General features: G+C 41.5%; 1 protein-coding gene across 4 annotated transcripts in view; it reads right to left on the reverse strand.

Annotated features, from left to right (window-relative positions):
- Positions 1 to 16,295, reverse strand: part of ppp1r13bb (protein phosphatase 1, regulatory subunit 13Bb) — a 30,390-nt gene that overhangs the window by 5,063 nt on the left and 9,032 nt on the right. For 2 of the 4 annotated variants that reach the window (XM_034161773.1, XM_034161772.1), the window contains 12 exons: positions 13,513 to 13,660; positions 12,951 to 13,070; positions 12,575 to 12,645; positions 10,194 to 10,295; positions 7,577 to 7,751; positions 6,816 to 7,015; positions 6,546 to 6,710; positions 6,009 to 6,201; positions 4,910 to 5,038; positions 1,618 to 1,751; positions 939 to 1,389; positions 2 to 786 (listed from right to left, as the gene is read on the reverse strand). In XM_034161773.1, coding sequence (XP_034017664.1) covers positions 2 to 786; positions 939 to 1,389; positions 1,618 to 1,751; positions 4,910 to 5,038; positions 6,009 to 6,201; positions 6,546 to 6,710; positions 6,816 to 7,015; positions 7,577 to 7,751; positions 10,194 to 10,295; positions 12,575 to 12,645; positions 12,951 to 13,070; positions 13,513 to 13,660 — 2,673 coding nt within the window. The remainder of the gene's footprint in view (position 1; positions 787 to 938; positions 1,390 to 1,617; positions 1,752 to 4,909; positions 5,039 to 6,008; positions 6,202 to 6,545; positions 6,711 to 6,815; positions 7,016 to 7,576; positions 7,752 to 10,193; positions 10,296 to 12,574; positions 12,646 to 12,950; positions 13,071 to 13,512; positions 13,661 to 16,295) is intronic. The other 2 variants (XM_034161774.1, XM_034161775.1) reach the window with 2 other exon arrangements.

Below are 16,295 nucleotides of genomic sequence, written 5' to 3' on the forward strand. Positions count from 1 at the left end.
CCAGGAGCTGTGAGGCCATCATGCCACTGTCTTCTGGAGTGCGGACCTCCAACACAGCGCTGGGAAGCGAAGCTTCGGAGCCACCTAATTTGTTGTTGTTGTCATCCTCTGGTCCATCCTGGTCAGATGGGTCCTCGAGTCCTTCTGGTGGTGGCGGCAGTGGCTGGTTGTCATTAGCATCTGTGAGTGGAGGTGAACCTTTAGATCCCAGCTCCTCTGCACCAGGTGGTGGTGGGAGCCCCATCTCAGAGGGGAGGTTTCCATTGTCTGTGTCAGCAACAGACTCACCACCCAGATATGCTGGTGAATGAGCTGGCTGATAAAATGGCATTCCATTGGCTGAGCCATTGCTACCTCCTGACCCACCGACACCATTCCCCTCTATTCCTCCTGCGAGACTGTTGAATCTCTGGTATAAAAGCTTCTGGATGTTAGGCCCACTGGGGCCCTCTGGCTCTGTAATGGAGCTGCGTTTCTTGAGCGGTCTTGGAGCATTGGCCAACTTTTTGCGGAGCACCTCAAGGTCGGCATCACTTTGGTAGCGCAGTGGAGAGTGAACCATGGGCGTTAGCTTAGTAGGGCTGAGAGGTCGTGGAATATTCTCCACACTGGGAGGGGGTGCTGAGGGCTCCAGGTGCTGGAAGCCCTCCTGATCATCCAGGTCACCGTCCAAGGTATCTTCACCACTGTGTTGGTGTTGGAGCAATGGGAATGCTGCGCCTGTCTGGACGAACGGCAGGGGCGAGGGGGGTGTCGAGCTGGAAGGGAGTACAGGTTTCCCATATACTGTGGACAAATCGACATTGTGAGAACAAATATCAGGCCTCAGTATAAAGAAAATTTCTTACCAAGCATTGACTAAGCAATTATTCAGATCCGTTGTAACGGCACATGTCCTGTATTGAAATATGATAAACCTCTTGAAGGCTGGGGCTGACCTGCTTTGAGAGTGGGCTTTAGTGGCTGGCTCTTTGGTGCCACCTGCTGGAGGTACATGTGATAAATGGAGCTGGAGTTCATAGTGGCTGGGCCCTTGCGAGGTGATTGAGGTCGTGACCCTCTGTCTGGAATGAACGGACGTATTGCCACAGCTGGTGGAGGATCCAGTCGCTCACCTGGCCCAGGAGGAAAAATGGGCATGTTCGGCTGGAAAGTGGGACTCGGTGGCACTGAGATACGCTGCTGGATCTGCTGGGAGGACGAACCTGTGGGAAGTGTGACGCGAGGCCAAGCAAGGGCTGGGGGGGTTGGAAGGGGACGAGGAGGCGGTGCATCTTTACGGTGCTCCAAGGAGCTGCCTGAGTGTGCAGATATGAGGTGGGAGCCATAGGGAGGCGGCTGTGGCTTGGAGATGGCAGGGGAGGAAACTGCCATTTTGGAGTCCAGTGCCTTTGGCCAAGCATGAAAATGTGTAACACAAAGAAACATTAAAAACACTTCAAGCTTGAAACAAACTTTGCATCCTTTGAAGACACAGTTAAAGAAAAGACATTTCTCGGAATAAGATGGAGGTGCAAATAGAAAAGCATTTATTTAGTTTTCTGAGTAGAACTTCCACCAGAGGGTAAACAATCACAGAAACAAGGGAATGGGAGGGAAAAAAGGAGTGGAACTGACCTTGTCTGCACTCTGTGTAATAGGGGAGCCTGAGGGAGGGTTCTTGCCTTGGCTATCAGTTCCTGAGTCTCTTCTCTCAGGGGGCTTCAGGGATGTGCTGTTCTTGCCTACAGTAGGCCAACCAGTGTCACTAGCTAAAGCACAAATACAACAAAGTAAGTTTTTGCACAAGAAAAAATACCTTGTGTGTCAAGGTGAAGAACTGCCACTACAACTTAATGTTAAAACAGATTTATTTATTTTTATTTAAAGCGTGTGGGCAAGATGGAAAAAAGTTAACGACACAGAGACAGGGTGAAAAGAAGGAATGTACAACAAAAAAGGAAAATAAGAGGAAAGGGTACGCTAAATTGATTTTAAAAATGAATTGCGTCATAATGGCAATAAACTTGGCACTAGTTACCCAATCATTTGATGGCGGGGGGAAAAAAAAAGAACAGTAAATGGCTTTTTCTGATAGACTAAATGACAATTTAAGAACTCCCAAATTGATTAATTGATCGTGCATTAACTGTTAGTTGCAGCCCTAAGTAACACTGAGTCCTGCTGGGACTGTCAACTGCAAAGGGTGCAACATCAACCACTGGTACAGTATTTCACAGTCCAAAAGCTTGCTGCTATGCACCTCATTGGAAGACAATTGATCTGTATATTAATTTTGAACATGTGCAGACAATCGTTTCATCCAGGGGTCACCAACCCTGCTCCTGGAGATCACGTGCCCTCCATATTGCCCATAAGTATCTGCTGCAATCATGGGAGATCAGTGAAGTCTTGCGTTTCCTCGCTCTTGATTGGCTGAGCAAACCTTACAGTTAATTAGCCCTGGGTGGAGGATGGAAAGCTGAACTCATGCAGGTCAGGAGATCTCCAGGAGTAGGATTGGTGACCCTTGCTTTAAGCTAAAGTGCTGTTCCATAAAGCAGCTGCGCTCTCATTTGTATAAAATTCTAAATATAGCAATGACAGTCATCGTCAGGTACATGAAGTCTCTAAATAAAAAAAAATAAAAAAACTTCCACAGTTCATCAAGAAGGAAGCCAAGTGCCTCTGTTCGATTTAGAACTGTGTCAATAACAAAGGTGTCCAAATGAGCTAACTTCAGAACTTAACACAAGATAGAAAGTGCTGCCCTCTATTGGCCTGAGTCAGCTGCAGGCATTTGTTTTGTAAGGATTTGCAAGTGTAAAACTGTACATCAAAATCCGCTTGATAAAAGGCCTAAATTATTAAGGCTATTGTAAAATTTCATCCATAAAGCACTCTAAAGTCAATTTGTTTTCATTTAAATTGCACCAAACATACAGTGAGTGGACCATGAGCTCTGTACCATTACACACTAGGTTTTATACCAGTAATAGTGACTCAAATTACACTTTCACATGAGCAAGTTTAATTTCTTGCGCATATAAAGTGTCTGATTTCCAACAGGACCTTGGGATCGGTGAGAATGTATGTACACATTAGGTGGGTTTGGAATGTTATGCGATTAGATGATAGTCCAAATGTTTAGGAAGGCTTTGCATGAGTAAATTTGAGGCAGTCAACTCACTGAACCTTCTCTGAAGTGTACAAATGTGTGCACAGACAAGCACACACGGGATCAACGGGGCTCAGTATTTTTTTACATGGATTGTGACCTCAGCCCTGATTTACTCCATGTGTACAGATGTGCACAAACACTGTAGCACTTGCAATAAATAAATAAATTAATTAATAAATAAGAATTCATGCTGACTTACTAGCAGTACAAACTGAGGACTGCATCTTTCCAATATCCAAAAATAGCACGGTTTGTCCATTTAACAAGCTTGAATTAAGAAATATGCAATTTGGGTGTGTCCACCCAAGTGCACAAAACTGTGGGTGTTGAACATGCAAATAGGTGAGGTTTGCACATGCAATGAGATTTACCAAGAACAAAAGGAAATTGAGTGCGTTCTTGCGAGTTTGAAACTTGGTTGTCAACTTATTGCACTTGACAGACTTCTCATTGAAAACACACACACATTTTCACTGTAAAAAGGTATATTTAAAAAGTTATTGTTTAGTCTGTGCTTATTTCATTAAGAACAAATGTCTCCAAGTATAACAGGTGGACCACAGTGTGCTAAGCAAAAATTACATTTTAGTGCAACTTCTGATCATGACTGTCACTGATGTACTTTCAAGTCACTTTCACATGAAATCTGCAATAAATTTCATGAAAACTAGCATAAAAATCTGCTTCTCTAATGTGAAATGTGTGATAGTTTGTGGTGCACCGAATGAAAAGAAACCTGAAATCAAATTCCAGAGGACAGAAAATAATTCTCTGTGCGTTCCACTGGCAGAACACGGCATAATTATCCACCAGTCTGTTTAAATACAGTCAATGTAACAAAAAGTCAATATCTGAAACAGCAGGGGGGGGGGGGGGGTTTCCCCCTTTTCAGTCAATGTAACAAAAGTCAATATCTGAAACAGCAGGGGGGGGGGGGGGGTTTCCCCCTTTTTAAATTGCCAGTGCATGAACTCAGTTATGCAGTACAGTTTGTGTGCAATGGAACACAGTGGCCGATTGAATTTCATTTTGTGCCGATGATCATGAACACATGCAAAATCCTCATTTACATACTGCTGAATTTCATTTTGTGCCGATGATCATAAACACATGCAAAATCCTCATTTACATACTGCTGCGCAACTATTCTTAATAAATCACCAGAAAAATATTCCCCACCCAAACATGCAAAATGTTGGAAAGCCCATGCAGTTTAGCACTCATTACATGGAGTCTTAGTAAATCAAGCCCAAAGAGTGTATCATTTCTGCAGATGGCAACAGAATATTTCACAATGACAGACCACCACCATGACATTATTAACAAATTCACAAGGGGAAAAACTCCATGTAAAATTTCCATCAATTCCAATAAACTGTCCCAATACGGCACTGGCAGGAGAGTTTTATGATGCAATCAATTAGTGATTCTTCAAGTTAACCAGGCACAGATGTGCATATCCTTCTCAGATTTCCCCAGTTGTGTAACCAGATTTCATTTTGTGTGTTTGCAGCCATTTGGAGCAATTAATTGCCACCTGCTTTGAAAACATCAGTGACTGACTTGATTATAGTGAGGTTTCAAGACATAATGAAGCATATCCCAGTCTCTAGTCCATAACAAACTCTGCTACATGTTGACTCTGACTCTGAGTCTAGGTTCCGGTGTCTGCTGAGCATTTTGCCCTACATTCAAAAGAGGAGGTTCAGAATGTGCCATCACTGTTCTTACACAACACTGTGCACTCACAAGACGTGGCGTCACAGCCCGTGGAGGCTCCGGAGCCTGGGTGTGATTCTGGAAGGGATGGGGGTACCGGGTCCACAACGATGTCTAAATCAGACACCTTCCATGGGCCAGGAGGCTTTCTTACACCATCTGCCCCACCCCCACCCACCCAACCGCCCAGTAAGACAGAGACATTACACAGACAAGACAGCATAGAAACATGAGAGGTGAGAAAGAGAAGGAATCACAATATACACAACAAAGTACACGGGACAAAAGTGAGGTTCAAGAGGAAAGAAAAGGAAACACAGAAATCAAGCAGAGGTCAGGTGAGGTATGAAGAAGACAACAGTTGAGAAGATTTCAGTCACAAGAGTTTTCATGCAAGAGGTGTTACATGTAAAGTGGTGTACGACTCCTGTCAGGTATTCTCATAACTGTATATAAATAAGATTTACTGATTTACTTCTAAGCCAGATCACTCTAAGAGCCCACAGTTTACCTGTTATATGATTAGATACTTTCTATAACTACCAGAGTTGCCAACTCTGCTTATAATATGCAATTGTGGGCTTCTTTCATCCCTTCGGTTGTACTTAACAAAAATATTCTTGCTTGATAGGAAAATCTCACAACTGACTGTTTTATTGGGTTTGTTTTTGAAGCTATGGCTATAACCTACCTATACCTAGGTTAGCTATACCTAGGTTAGGCTAAGCTAGCTGCTACATATAAATATAAGCCCTCAGTTTCATCTAATTCTTTGGGGGGGAATCACACATTCATTATTAATAATAATGATTATAATTACAATAACCATTTATATAGGACTTTCCCAGGAATCACAGCTCTACACAAAATAAACTAATAAAAAAAGAAAATAAATGTCGGTAATATAAAGTACACGATAACAATGCGCATAAATCCCAAATGAAAGAGCTGACAATACAAAAAAAAAAAAAAAAAAAAAAAAAAAAAAAACTTGTACTCTGAAAAATACGGAGGAGGAGGAAAGATTCATATGGAAGTGGACTTTTATCTTCATCTGGAAAAAACAAACAAAAAAACACAACTATCATCTAGTATCTTCCGCAAAAGTGATCATTTTTGGTTAGCTTACCTGACTTGGAGCGTAAATTGTTGACTTGGTTGTTGACACCCAGTGTCTGAGGCTTCAGAGGATCAGGTGGAATGGTGTAGCCCCCTTCCTGACGACCAGGAACGGGGACTTGAATGTAGGGTCCAACGGCTGCCACGCGGCCCAGAGTCCCAGGAGCCGGCTGGGGTGAGGGTGGTCCATTGGCTCTGTTGAGCTACAGGAAGGACAGTGAGAATGTCAAAAAGTCAAAAATGCTGGAGATAAAAGTTACTGCCTGCCCATTGAAGTGATACCTAATAAAATCTTTTTCTATCACCACAATTTTCTCGCAACTTTGCTTCCAAACTTTTAGCTTCAACCTCAATGGTGCTTTTCTTTATGAGGTCGTCATACTCCTGGACAGCAGGTGAACGCAACTGCCACCTCATGTGGACAGCAGAGCATCCACTATGACATCATAAACCAAGCTTGTAACTTTAACATTTAAAAACTGCACCTTTGCCGCAAGCTTTTTAGCATAACCTAAGTAAATGACATGTTGAGTGCTCCTAGCCTTACAGGAAGATTCTCTTTTTGACGTGCCTCAGCTTTTTTCTTGTAGAGGCGCTCCCGTAGCTCACTGATGCGTTTGTCCATGAGCGTCACCTCCATGTTGCGCTTATTAAGAAGCTCTTTCTGTTGCTGCAGCTTGCTGTTTTGCTCCTGGTTCAACTTGTTACGAATCTGGGAACGACAAATGAACGTGAAAACGGCTGCATACAGATCTGCTTATATATTTGTTCTTATGGTATTATGAAGCATAAGAACTAGAGATGATCAGTGCCCTACCTGAAGTTCCTGGTAGAGTTTGCGAAGCTCTAGTGCTGCTGCGCCAGTGACTTGGCCTCCCAGGCTGGTCTGAATGCCGTTAAGCTTGCCTCGCCGCAGATCTTCCAGCTGCAGGCTGAGCTGTTCAACTCTCAGCACGGCCGCCTGAAGCTCAGCCTGTTTCTCTTGGAACAGGCTACTAACTTGCTCAATTTCAGCCGCTGCATGAGGACGGAAGAAATCAGATCAGCTCATCCACAATAACGTAGGTTGAAAGCTTTAAAAAAAACATTATGAGTGAACTAATTTTTCAAAATTCTTGAGCGCCAAATAACAAGAGATGCATGGATCACAAAATTCAGTTTGGACTGGATCATGATTTTTAGTTATGGACCCAATCAATTTTAAAATTGGGGGAATATAACTTTGCTTTCCATGTATTAAAGAACTTAAAGAATAATGAAAATAAGGCGATCAGTGTTTACATATTTTAAAATACCGTACACACTAAAGTGCCAGGCTCAATTCTAGGCACCATATATGGATTATGGTCCGTTACACTACCAGAATTAATCCAAAGGCAAAGCTTCTCAATGCTTGAATGTGAACACCAGGTTTGTGTTGATTTATTTGCAGTCAAATGTGAACACATTTTAAATTCTCTACTTCAAATTCAGGCCCAGGTGCCAATCACTCAGGCCAGGACTGAATGAAATCCCATTTATGAATGCTTATGTCTTTTTTTTTTTCTTTTTTTTTTTTAAGAATTTATCTATACGTACACAAGTTGCCATTGATGACCTTACTGTAGTCCACCTGGCCTCTCATTGCCCGTATCTTCTTCAGCTTTGCCTCTTGGCTCTCCACGCGTTCTTTCAGCTGCTGCAGCTTCTCGCTTTCTGAAATGGACTGCTGCTGACGCCGCTCCTGCTGCTTCAGGTAGCGCAAACGTTGCTCCTTTAGAGAATTTTACAGAGAGGAAATGTGCTAGCGGAATCCTACAATATAACATTTGAGTGCATCTTTTATACACAGTCTCTAAAAAACATGATGCAATTATTCAGTATCAAGCGATAATGACAGGAGATTAGTGGTAGGCATTCAGAAAAATAAACATCAGCAGTTATTTATAGACAGGGTTGGGTAGGATTACTTTGAAATGTAATCCAAAAGTAGTCAGATTACAAGTAATCCAAATGTATGTACACTCAAAAATATAAACGCAACACTTTTGGTTTTGCTCCCATTTTGTATGAGATGAACTCAAAGATCTAAAACTTTTTCCACATACACAATATCACCATTTCCCTCAAATATTGTTCACAAACCAGTCTAAATCTGTGATAGTGAGCACTTCTCCTTTGCTGAGATAATCCATCCCACCTCACAGGTGTGCCATATCAAGATGCTGATTAGACACCATGATTAGTGCACAGGTGTGCCTTAGACTGCCCACAATAAAAGGCCACTCTGAAAGGTGCAGTTTTGTTTTATTGGGGGGGATACCAGTCAGTATCTGGTGTGACCACCATTTGCCTCATGCAGTGCAACACATCTCCTTCGCATCATCCGTGAAGAGAACACCTCTCCAACGTGCCAAACGCCAGCGAATGTGAGCATTTGCCCACTCAAGTCGGTTACGACGACGAACTGGAGTCAGGTCGAGACCCCGATGAGGATGACGAGCATGCAGATGAGCTTCCCTGAGACGGTTTCTGACAGTTTGTGCAGAAATTCTTTGGTTATGCAAACCGATTGTTTCAGCAGCTGTCCGAGTGGCTGGTCTCAGACGATCTTGGAGGTGAACATGCTGGATGTGGAGGTCCTGGGCTGGTGTGGTTACACGTGGTCTGTGGTTGTGAGGCTGGTTGGATGTACTGCCAAATTCTCTGAAACGCCTTTGGAGACGGCTTATGTTAAAGAAATGAACATTCAATACACGAGCAACAGCTCTGGTTGACATTCCTGCTGTCAGCATGCCAATTGCACGCTCCCTCAAATCTTGCGACATCTGTGGCATTGTGCTGTGTGATAAAACTGCACCTTTCAGAGTGGCCTTTTATTGTGGACAGTCTAAGGCACACCTGTGCACTAATCATGGTGTCTAATCAGCATCTTGATATGGCACACCTGTGAGGTGGGATGGATTATCTCAGCAAAGGAGAAGTGCTCACTATCACAGATTTAGACTGGTTTGTGAACAATATTTGAGGGAAATGGTGATATTGTGTATGTGGAAAAAGTTTTAGATCTTTGAGTTCATCTCATACAAAATGGGAGCAAAACCAAAAGTGTTGCGTTTATATTTTTGTTGAGTGTACATACATATATGTAAACCACATGTATTCTTTCAAAGTAATCCTACCCAACCTTGTTTATAGACATCTAAAAGGAATTACTAAACTGAGGTACTACTGAGTACCACAACTCATCATTCAAGATAAATTTGAGTCTCAGTAGAATTTTACAGCATTCTTCACACGTTTAGGAACACATCTGTCGAACTGCTACAAAAAATGTCAAACTAAAAAAAAAAAACATTCCATGATATAACAGGGCAGCAGATTAGAGCTAATCCGCATCTCTAATACAAGGCTAAACTCTTCTGTGGCACGCTAAATTAAATGCTGTGCTGTGTCAATACTGTCCGTAGGCTGTAGAACGCATCTGATGGCGTCATCGCTACATCCAACTGAGAACTGTTCCAGTTTATGTCCTAAAATAGGAAATCACAGGCCCAGGTTTGAGAATGACTGCAGGGCTACAAGCAGCCTTACTTTTCAGAAAAAAAAAAAAAAAAAAGGCAATAGTCTTTTAATCTGAGGGTTTATAAAGGGTGCAACCGAACAGTACATCACAAGCATGATGGTCAGATTATGTCCGTGCACTGCAAAGACACCAAGAGTGACCAGATATGCAGAGATCTGTTTTGTCATAAATTCTACTAAAGAAAAAAGTGTGAAAACTTACATTGCTAAAGATATTCTTTAATGACTGACAGGTGGGTTGAACTAATTAAAGAGAAATTTTCAGACGAGGCTTCATTAGCTTAGTTTTTACACAGCTGTTTGTAACCACTTCAAATCAAATCAATTTTATTTATATAGCGCCAAATCACAACAAACAGTTGCCCCAAGGTGCTTTATATTGTAAGGCAAAGTCATACAATAAAAACACAATGACTTCAGTCACCAACAAATTTTTTTAATATGAGCAGTGCGATAGCACCCCATGCTGTTGACCCGAAAAGTTCAAGACGGTGGACCAAACATATTTGTGTGACTGAAGTCAGCCATAATATCTGACACTTTGTCCCTCTGTAAACAAACAGCACCTTTTGTCACACTCATTAGTTAGGCTGATTTGTACTACGATAAAGCTGTGAGGACTTGACGCTACCTTTGCAACAAGCATCTGCTGCTGAGCCTCAATTTGTTGCTGCTGCCTCGTGGCCATCTCCTGCAGCTCTGAAAGTGTGAGCTCCACCCGCTGATTCCCCACCTACACAAGACAGGATGTTTAAGACATTTAGTGGAGCACAGCGGTTGAGACATCAACACTCCTCGCTTGACTCAGGAGTCAGTGAAGTAGGTCAACAGTGACAATGAGCACACTGACATTTTCTACCACCGGTTTGCTCTTGATTGCAATTAAAAATGCTTGATTCAAAGCACAAATTTGCCTCTAATAAGAGCAGCAACAACTTTGATTTTAAAAACATTCACTGATCCACCCAAAGCCAAGAGTGCAGGTCAGGTCATCGCACTACAGAACCATCTTGGCTCCCGAATGGCAACAACTCAGGCAACAATCTGCTGCAGCTTGGTGAATCGTGGGCATCCCATGGCCTTTTGCAGTTTCTGTGGTCTTCAACACTGAGGCACTTGCATGCTGGATCGTGCCAGATGTCCAGAATGTTGAAGCTGACATTCCCTCACAATGTAAGGAATACTCCTAATCTTAGTGTCGCTAAGTCACCATTCATTTGAGACAAAGTCATTGTAGTGACGCCCATGGATCCTCTGAAGAGACCTAGTACCAAAGACAACCAGCCGTTGCCTTAGCGTATGCATAATAAGACAGGAAGCACCTGGACCGCTACTTAGCAACCTCAAGACTCCATAAGCTCTTCCTAGGCTTCTCTCAATCCACAACAATCACAAACCAGACACCAACTCCACACTCCACATGCTTGATGTTCCCACTCTGCAAAAGAATATTCCCTCATGTTGCTTTGTGTTTTGCTCCTGTTAAGACATTTATGCATGTCTTGAAAGACTCAAAATGGGGAGGGACACAGGGTGACTCAACTAAAGCCAGGGGAGGGTGAGTGGGGGAACTGAAGGCACGCACAGCCTTGTTGAATACACTCAGTCAGCAATGCATCGTGGCAACTAATCAGAAAAAGACACCACAGCTCTTTATGACCCCGGCATAGGGTGATCGCCCCACCAAAAACCCAACACAGGGATTTTATTATTGCTGTTACATCACCCCACACACTGACTGCTATAATCCTCTATATCAGTTATAAAAAAAAAAAAAAAAAAAAACAACCTTCAAAACATACAAGCTTTATAACTTTAGAGGTTAAGGAGAACCACCTACACTTGATAGGACGACTAGATTAAAAAAGGCCTTTTTTGCTTTCCTTCTGTATTACGTGGTTTCTGCACATTAGAGAAAATGTCCTGCTGGACCTTTCCCACTGCCCTTAAGGTTGGATTAATTCCAATTCCTTGACTGCAGCAATTTCTGATTGAGAAATCTGGGACAGACTGTAGAAGAGAGGATGTCATGCTGGAGGCTGCTCTTATCAGAGTCCTTCACATCTCCAAGATAACGCGCCCTAAAGCCAAAGCTGCACAATGAGTACACCTGACAGGGAATCACTGTCTACAACACAACAGCTACCACACACAAGCACTGGTTTCCTATGGAATGCTACAGATCCCTTTAAGACGTCTACATATTATTAATAACTTCTCACACACATACCATACGGTTGCCGGCAGTCGCCTGGGTGTGACGGATGTTTTTGTCATTGTCAAAATGTTAGCCACTTAACTACACTCATCCCCAGTGGTAGCAGGTCATGCACATGCCTTCAGTGTGAGAAAGGCTTTAGGACTTCTCTGTAACTTTCTGAGTACAGTACAAAGTAGAAGGCCAACATCCAGAGCACCATAATTTGGTGATGCATCCCAACACATTTAGTGCATCTCATGAAGACTAACTGCAATTTACACAATTATCCCTTTGCAGCAGATTAAAGTGACCATGAGGCCATGGGTTACATCTCTGTGTAGACCCTTAAAATCCCCATTATAAGCACAGAATGTAGTTAAACAGCAGAAGATTTAAAAAAAACAAAACTATGCAAAACACTCCCACCTCCACTCAAACAAGCTGCAATATGTGTAGCACAGACAAAGCAAACGAGGTTAAAACAGGAATCCCTGATGTAGAATAAGTCTGTCATTGTCATATGCAGGGATTGCGGTGGGATTAATTGAAACCTTATTAAATATGTATGATGTTTAAAAGGACTGAAATCGCCGCCCACTGCCTGGTATTGAAAACGCAAATCCTTTTAAAAGGAAAAACAATCATTGCTTTATGGCAAGCAGACGTCATGATTATTTTTTTAAATCTGCAAAGCAATATTTAGTCATTACAGTTGATATATTTTATTAAAATCCCAATTAATCCACGAGGAGAAAGAAAAAATTAAACTGCTGACATTTTCTCTTATATTTAGATGATTTTAACTGCCTCACCCCATTCTCATTGTGCTTTTCGCCGGTGTTTCCGCTTTTACGATTCGTCTGTTCTTGAGACTGCTGACTCCCTGCAAAAGTAGAGTCACCATTACAAACAGGGCAGACACACGGACACAAATAAGCATGTATATATGCACCAAAGTGCAGAGACTGTGGCGACAATCACTTCCAGGAACAGTTTAGAAATTCGCTGACATGGCTGCCAAATGACAGTGTTCCAAAGTAGTGCTGACTAGCAGAAAGCTAAGAATATGCCATTTAATACCTCATGAGGGATGACAGAATACGGGCCATTACTGCTCTCTTCCTCAAATGACAAGATAACTTACAGACACTTACTGGCAGAATCCCCTGATATAATGATCGTACTCACCCTGATCACTGCTCTCTGTTGGGGAATCCTCGTGCCGGAGGAAGAACTTCACTTCCTGTTTTCTTGGCCCCCATTTCTGCAAATGTTCATACATCATGTGCTCAAATGGGATCGCACGCTCTGCAGAGAAAGATAAATTATATATAATATAATATATAATATAAAACATAAATGTGCAAACTAAAATCATGGCTGAATAAGGTTGAAAACACTGAAGATTAGACAGACCACAAGACTTGACAGACTGGTGGATTAGTTTGTGTAAGCATGAAGAAAAAAAAAAAAAAACAGATGTTTTTGGGGGGATTTTAAGGCCAACCAGCAGCACTGTCAGGCACCAATGGAACACGCTGCATAACTTGAGGTAATAAAGCCTCCAGCTGGGATCTTTTAAACAGAGAAATGGTGCCCTCATTGAAAACGCTGATATCAGCAGGACAATAGTGATGACAGCAAGTGTTTCAACAAATGGAATTGTTGTGACAGGCGCATTACTCTTCTCTGACCTACCAGCAACAGATTGTGCAGTGTGCAGAGCCTTACACATCCGACCACAGCTTACCATTGCCTCGCCAGACCTCAGCCAGGTGACAGCCACTTTCGCCGGGCTCTTTGCAGAACTCCACAACATCTCGACACGTCGTCTCTGGTGTGATGGGCACCTCAGTCACAGCCTGTTCCCCATTGCTGAGGTAGACTGTCAATATCATCTGAAAAAGGGAGGAAAATAGTGAGGCGAAGAATGACAAATTATATGTAGTTTTAAAGTCATAACATGAAAAATATAATTCCCAAGTCTTTAAATTGCGCAAAGGGAAAACAAATTTTAATCTTCTCATGTCCCTCTCTATTTCCTCCTTGAAAATGATAAAAAATAAATTTTGATAATTAATGTTAGGTCCCAAATTTAATCAAAACAAATGTGTTGTAGCCTATACGCTAAACTTGATCACCTCATTGTAATTCCATATAAAATTAATAAATTGTATCATTGAGGAGAAAACTTAATCGATAAAAAACTACCCAAGTTAAAGTCTCAGATACCCTTGGAAATTTTTTTTTAAATATATACTATTCATTAAAATTTTATACCTTTCTCTGAATGGGCCTTTTGACTCAAATTCCAACATTCATATCCACTTTATTAAGTCACATGCAGCTTTGACACTGTAACAATGAATAACCTTTTCTGCAGAACTCAAAAATGTAATCAGGTTGGGTGTATCGTGAACTTTCCCCTCTTAATTTGTAATCAGATGATCTAAATATATTGGTAAAAAAATTATGAAAACGGTAGTTAACTGTTCACATGGTCTAAAGAGGTCACAAAAAGTAAATTTTGAGGACATATGAAAATTGAACACACTTCAAAAGTGTCAGAATACATCATAAATGACAGGAGGAAAAATAAATCTGAGTGCTTTATTCTGGTATATTATTTTGAGTGAGAAGCTCTCAAAGGGGGGCAGCTTTTTGTTTTGAATTTTGGGCCATTTCCAGAGCCTTTTAGAGGCAGAGATATATACACAATGAATTGATTACATCTGAATTCTACAGACAAAGTTAGTCTGAGTCAGAAATTTTCAGAGGTGTATATGCCATAATAAAAAGGAGACACAACTGCTGGAAGTTGGACCAAAAGGCTTGTTCAGCAAAATGCGTAACATTAAGTTAAACACACATTATTTTATCAAAAAAAAGGGGAAAATATAAATGAGCTATACAACATGTAGGAGAGCTTGCCAGCTCTCAGATATGAGGGAATGTTGTTATCCACACTGGCCTTGTTCAAGGCCCAGTGTGCTGACACCACGTCTGCTAGTTTGAGCTATTCATGGACTCATGCCTGTGCCTGCCACTGCGTCGTTTACTGTGATTAGGGCTGTGCAGGAGGCTCAAAATATGGAGATTAGACCAGAGTTAACTCAGCAACACAGGCTTCTGTCTACACTCGCAAAACCTGCAGTCATACAAGCAGCGAACACACCAAACAAAACCTTCCACACAGTCTAACTCAATGTACGTATGAAGAAACAGCTAAGCTAAACACAGTACCGTCAACCTCAGATGCAGACTCTTGTAGCCATCACCTCCTCACGTTTGAATTCCGGTAATGAGTATACGTTACAGACTCCATCATTGTATCAATTCACAGATAAACTGTGATGGGAAATGACTATATGTCTACAACATGTTTGAACAAGAGCATTTAATGTCAGTTCGTCTTGCATAATGTCATTTACTGCATATGGTGTTCCACTGCAGTGGGTGGTTTTATGTCATATGATAGTTACATTATAAATAAAACATCTCAACATGCAAGTAAATGGTCTGCGTTTCTATAGTGCTGTTCCACCTGATGCATGTGCTCGAAGTGCTTTATAATGATGCCTCTCATTCACACGCACCGATACCAGCATGCTGCCATGGCAAGGTGCTTAACTGTACACTGGGAGCACTTTTCATGAGTTGCGTGAGTGATGGGGAATCAAACACAAGATATGCTGCTCACAAATCCGCTAATCTAACCTTCAGGCCACCACGTCATCATTGTTATATTACTGCTATCAGAGACATCTCCGTCCTCTGCTCTTTGCTCCAGTTGCTAAATTTGTGGACAAGTGAATACTGATCTCACTTGGCTTATTCAAGACTCCTTAGTGGCAACAAAGATTACATAATTATTTCTGTATTTTTACAGTATCTGGATTGTGGAAAATAAAAGTGACGTTGTTAAATTATGACCATTTTAAACCTCAATGATCATTTTTCCTCCTGACATTGTGTGTGCATTTGTACCTTTGAGATTTTTTTATTATCAGTAGAAAATGACAGTGATTGACCTCGGCAACAATTGTTGCCAGTGGGGCAAAATGGGTAAAAAAAACAAAAAAAAAACAACAACAACAACAACAACAACAAAACAACGAGATCACTTTAATTTTTACAGCATCTGGCTATGATAAATGTAATTTTAGTGATGCATTTATTTATTTAAAGAAAACACTGCTTTCAATGATACCAGTTTTTCAGACATAAAGCACTCTTGAGGGAGGGTTGAGTTTTGCCTTCCATTCCATGTGACAAACATCACTTTTGTGTGTCACAACAGAAAAACAGGACCATGTGTAGGTCACACAGTAAAGCAACAAAGAACCAAAATGGAGATTAAAAAAAGAAAAGAAAAAACAACAATAGAGTTTTAAAGGGCTGTTAAAAATGAAGTCATGTTTTATCTACCTTGGGTTCCTCATCTGGGCCTAATTTTTAAGTTTCAAATTAAATCCACTGCACGGCATTTGTAGAATGGTATGAGTCAGTTTTTTTCAAGGAGTGCCTGATGTT

Source organism: Thalassophryne amazonica, chromosome 21 (assembly GCF_902500255.1).
Source record: "Thalassophryne amazonica chromosome 21, fThaAma1.1, whole genome shotgun sequence".
In the NCBI taxonomy this organism is placed as follows: Eukaryota; Metazoa; Chordata; class Actinopteri; order Batrachoidiformes; family Batrachoididae; genus Thalassophryne; species Thalassophryne amazonica.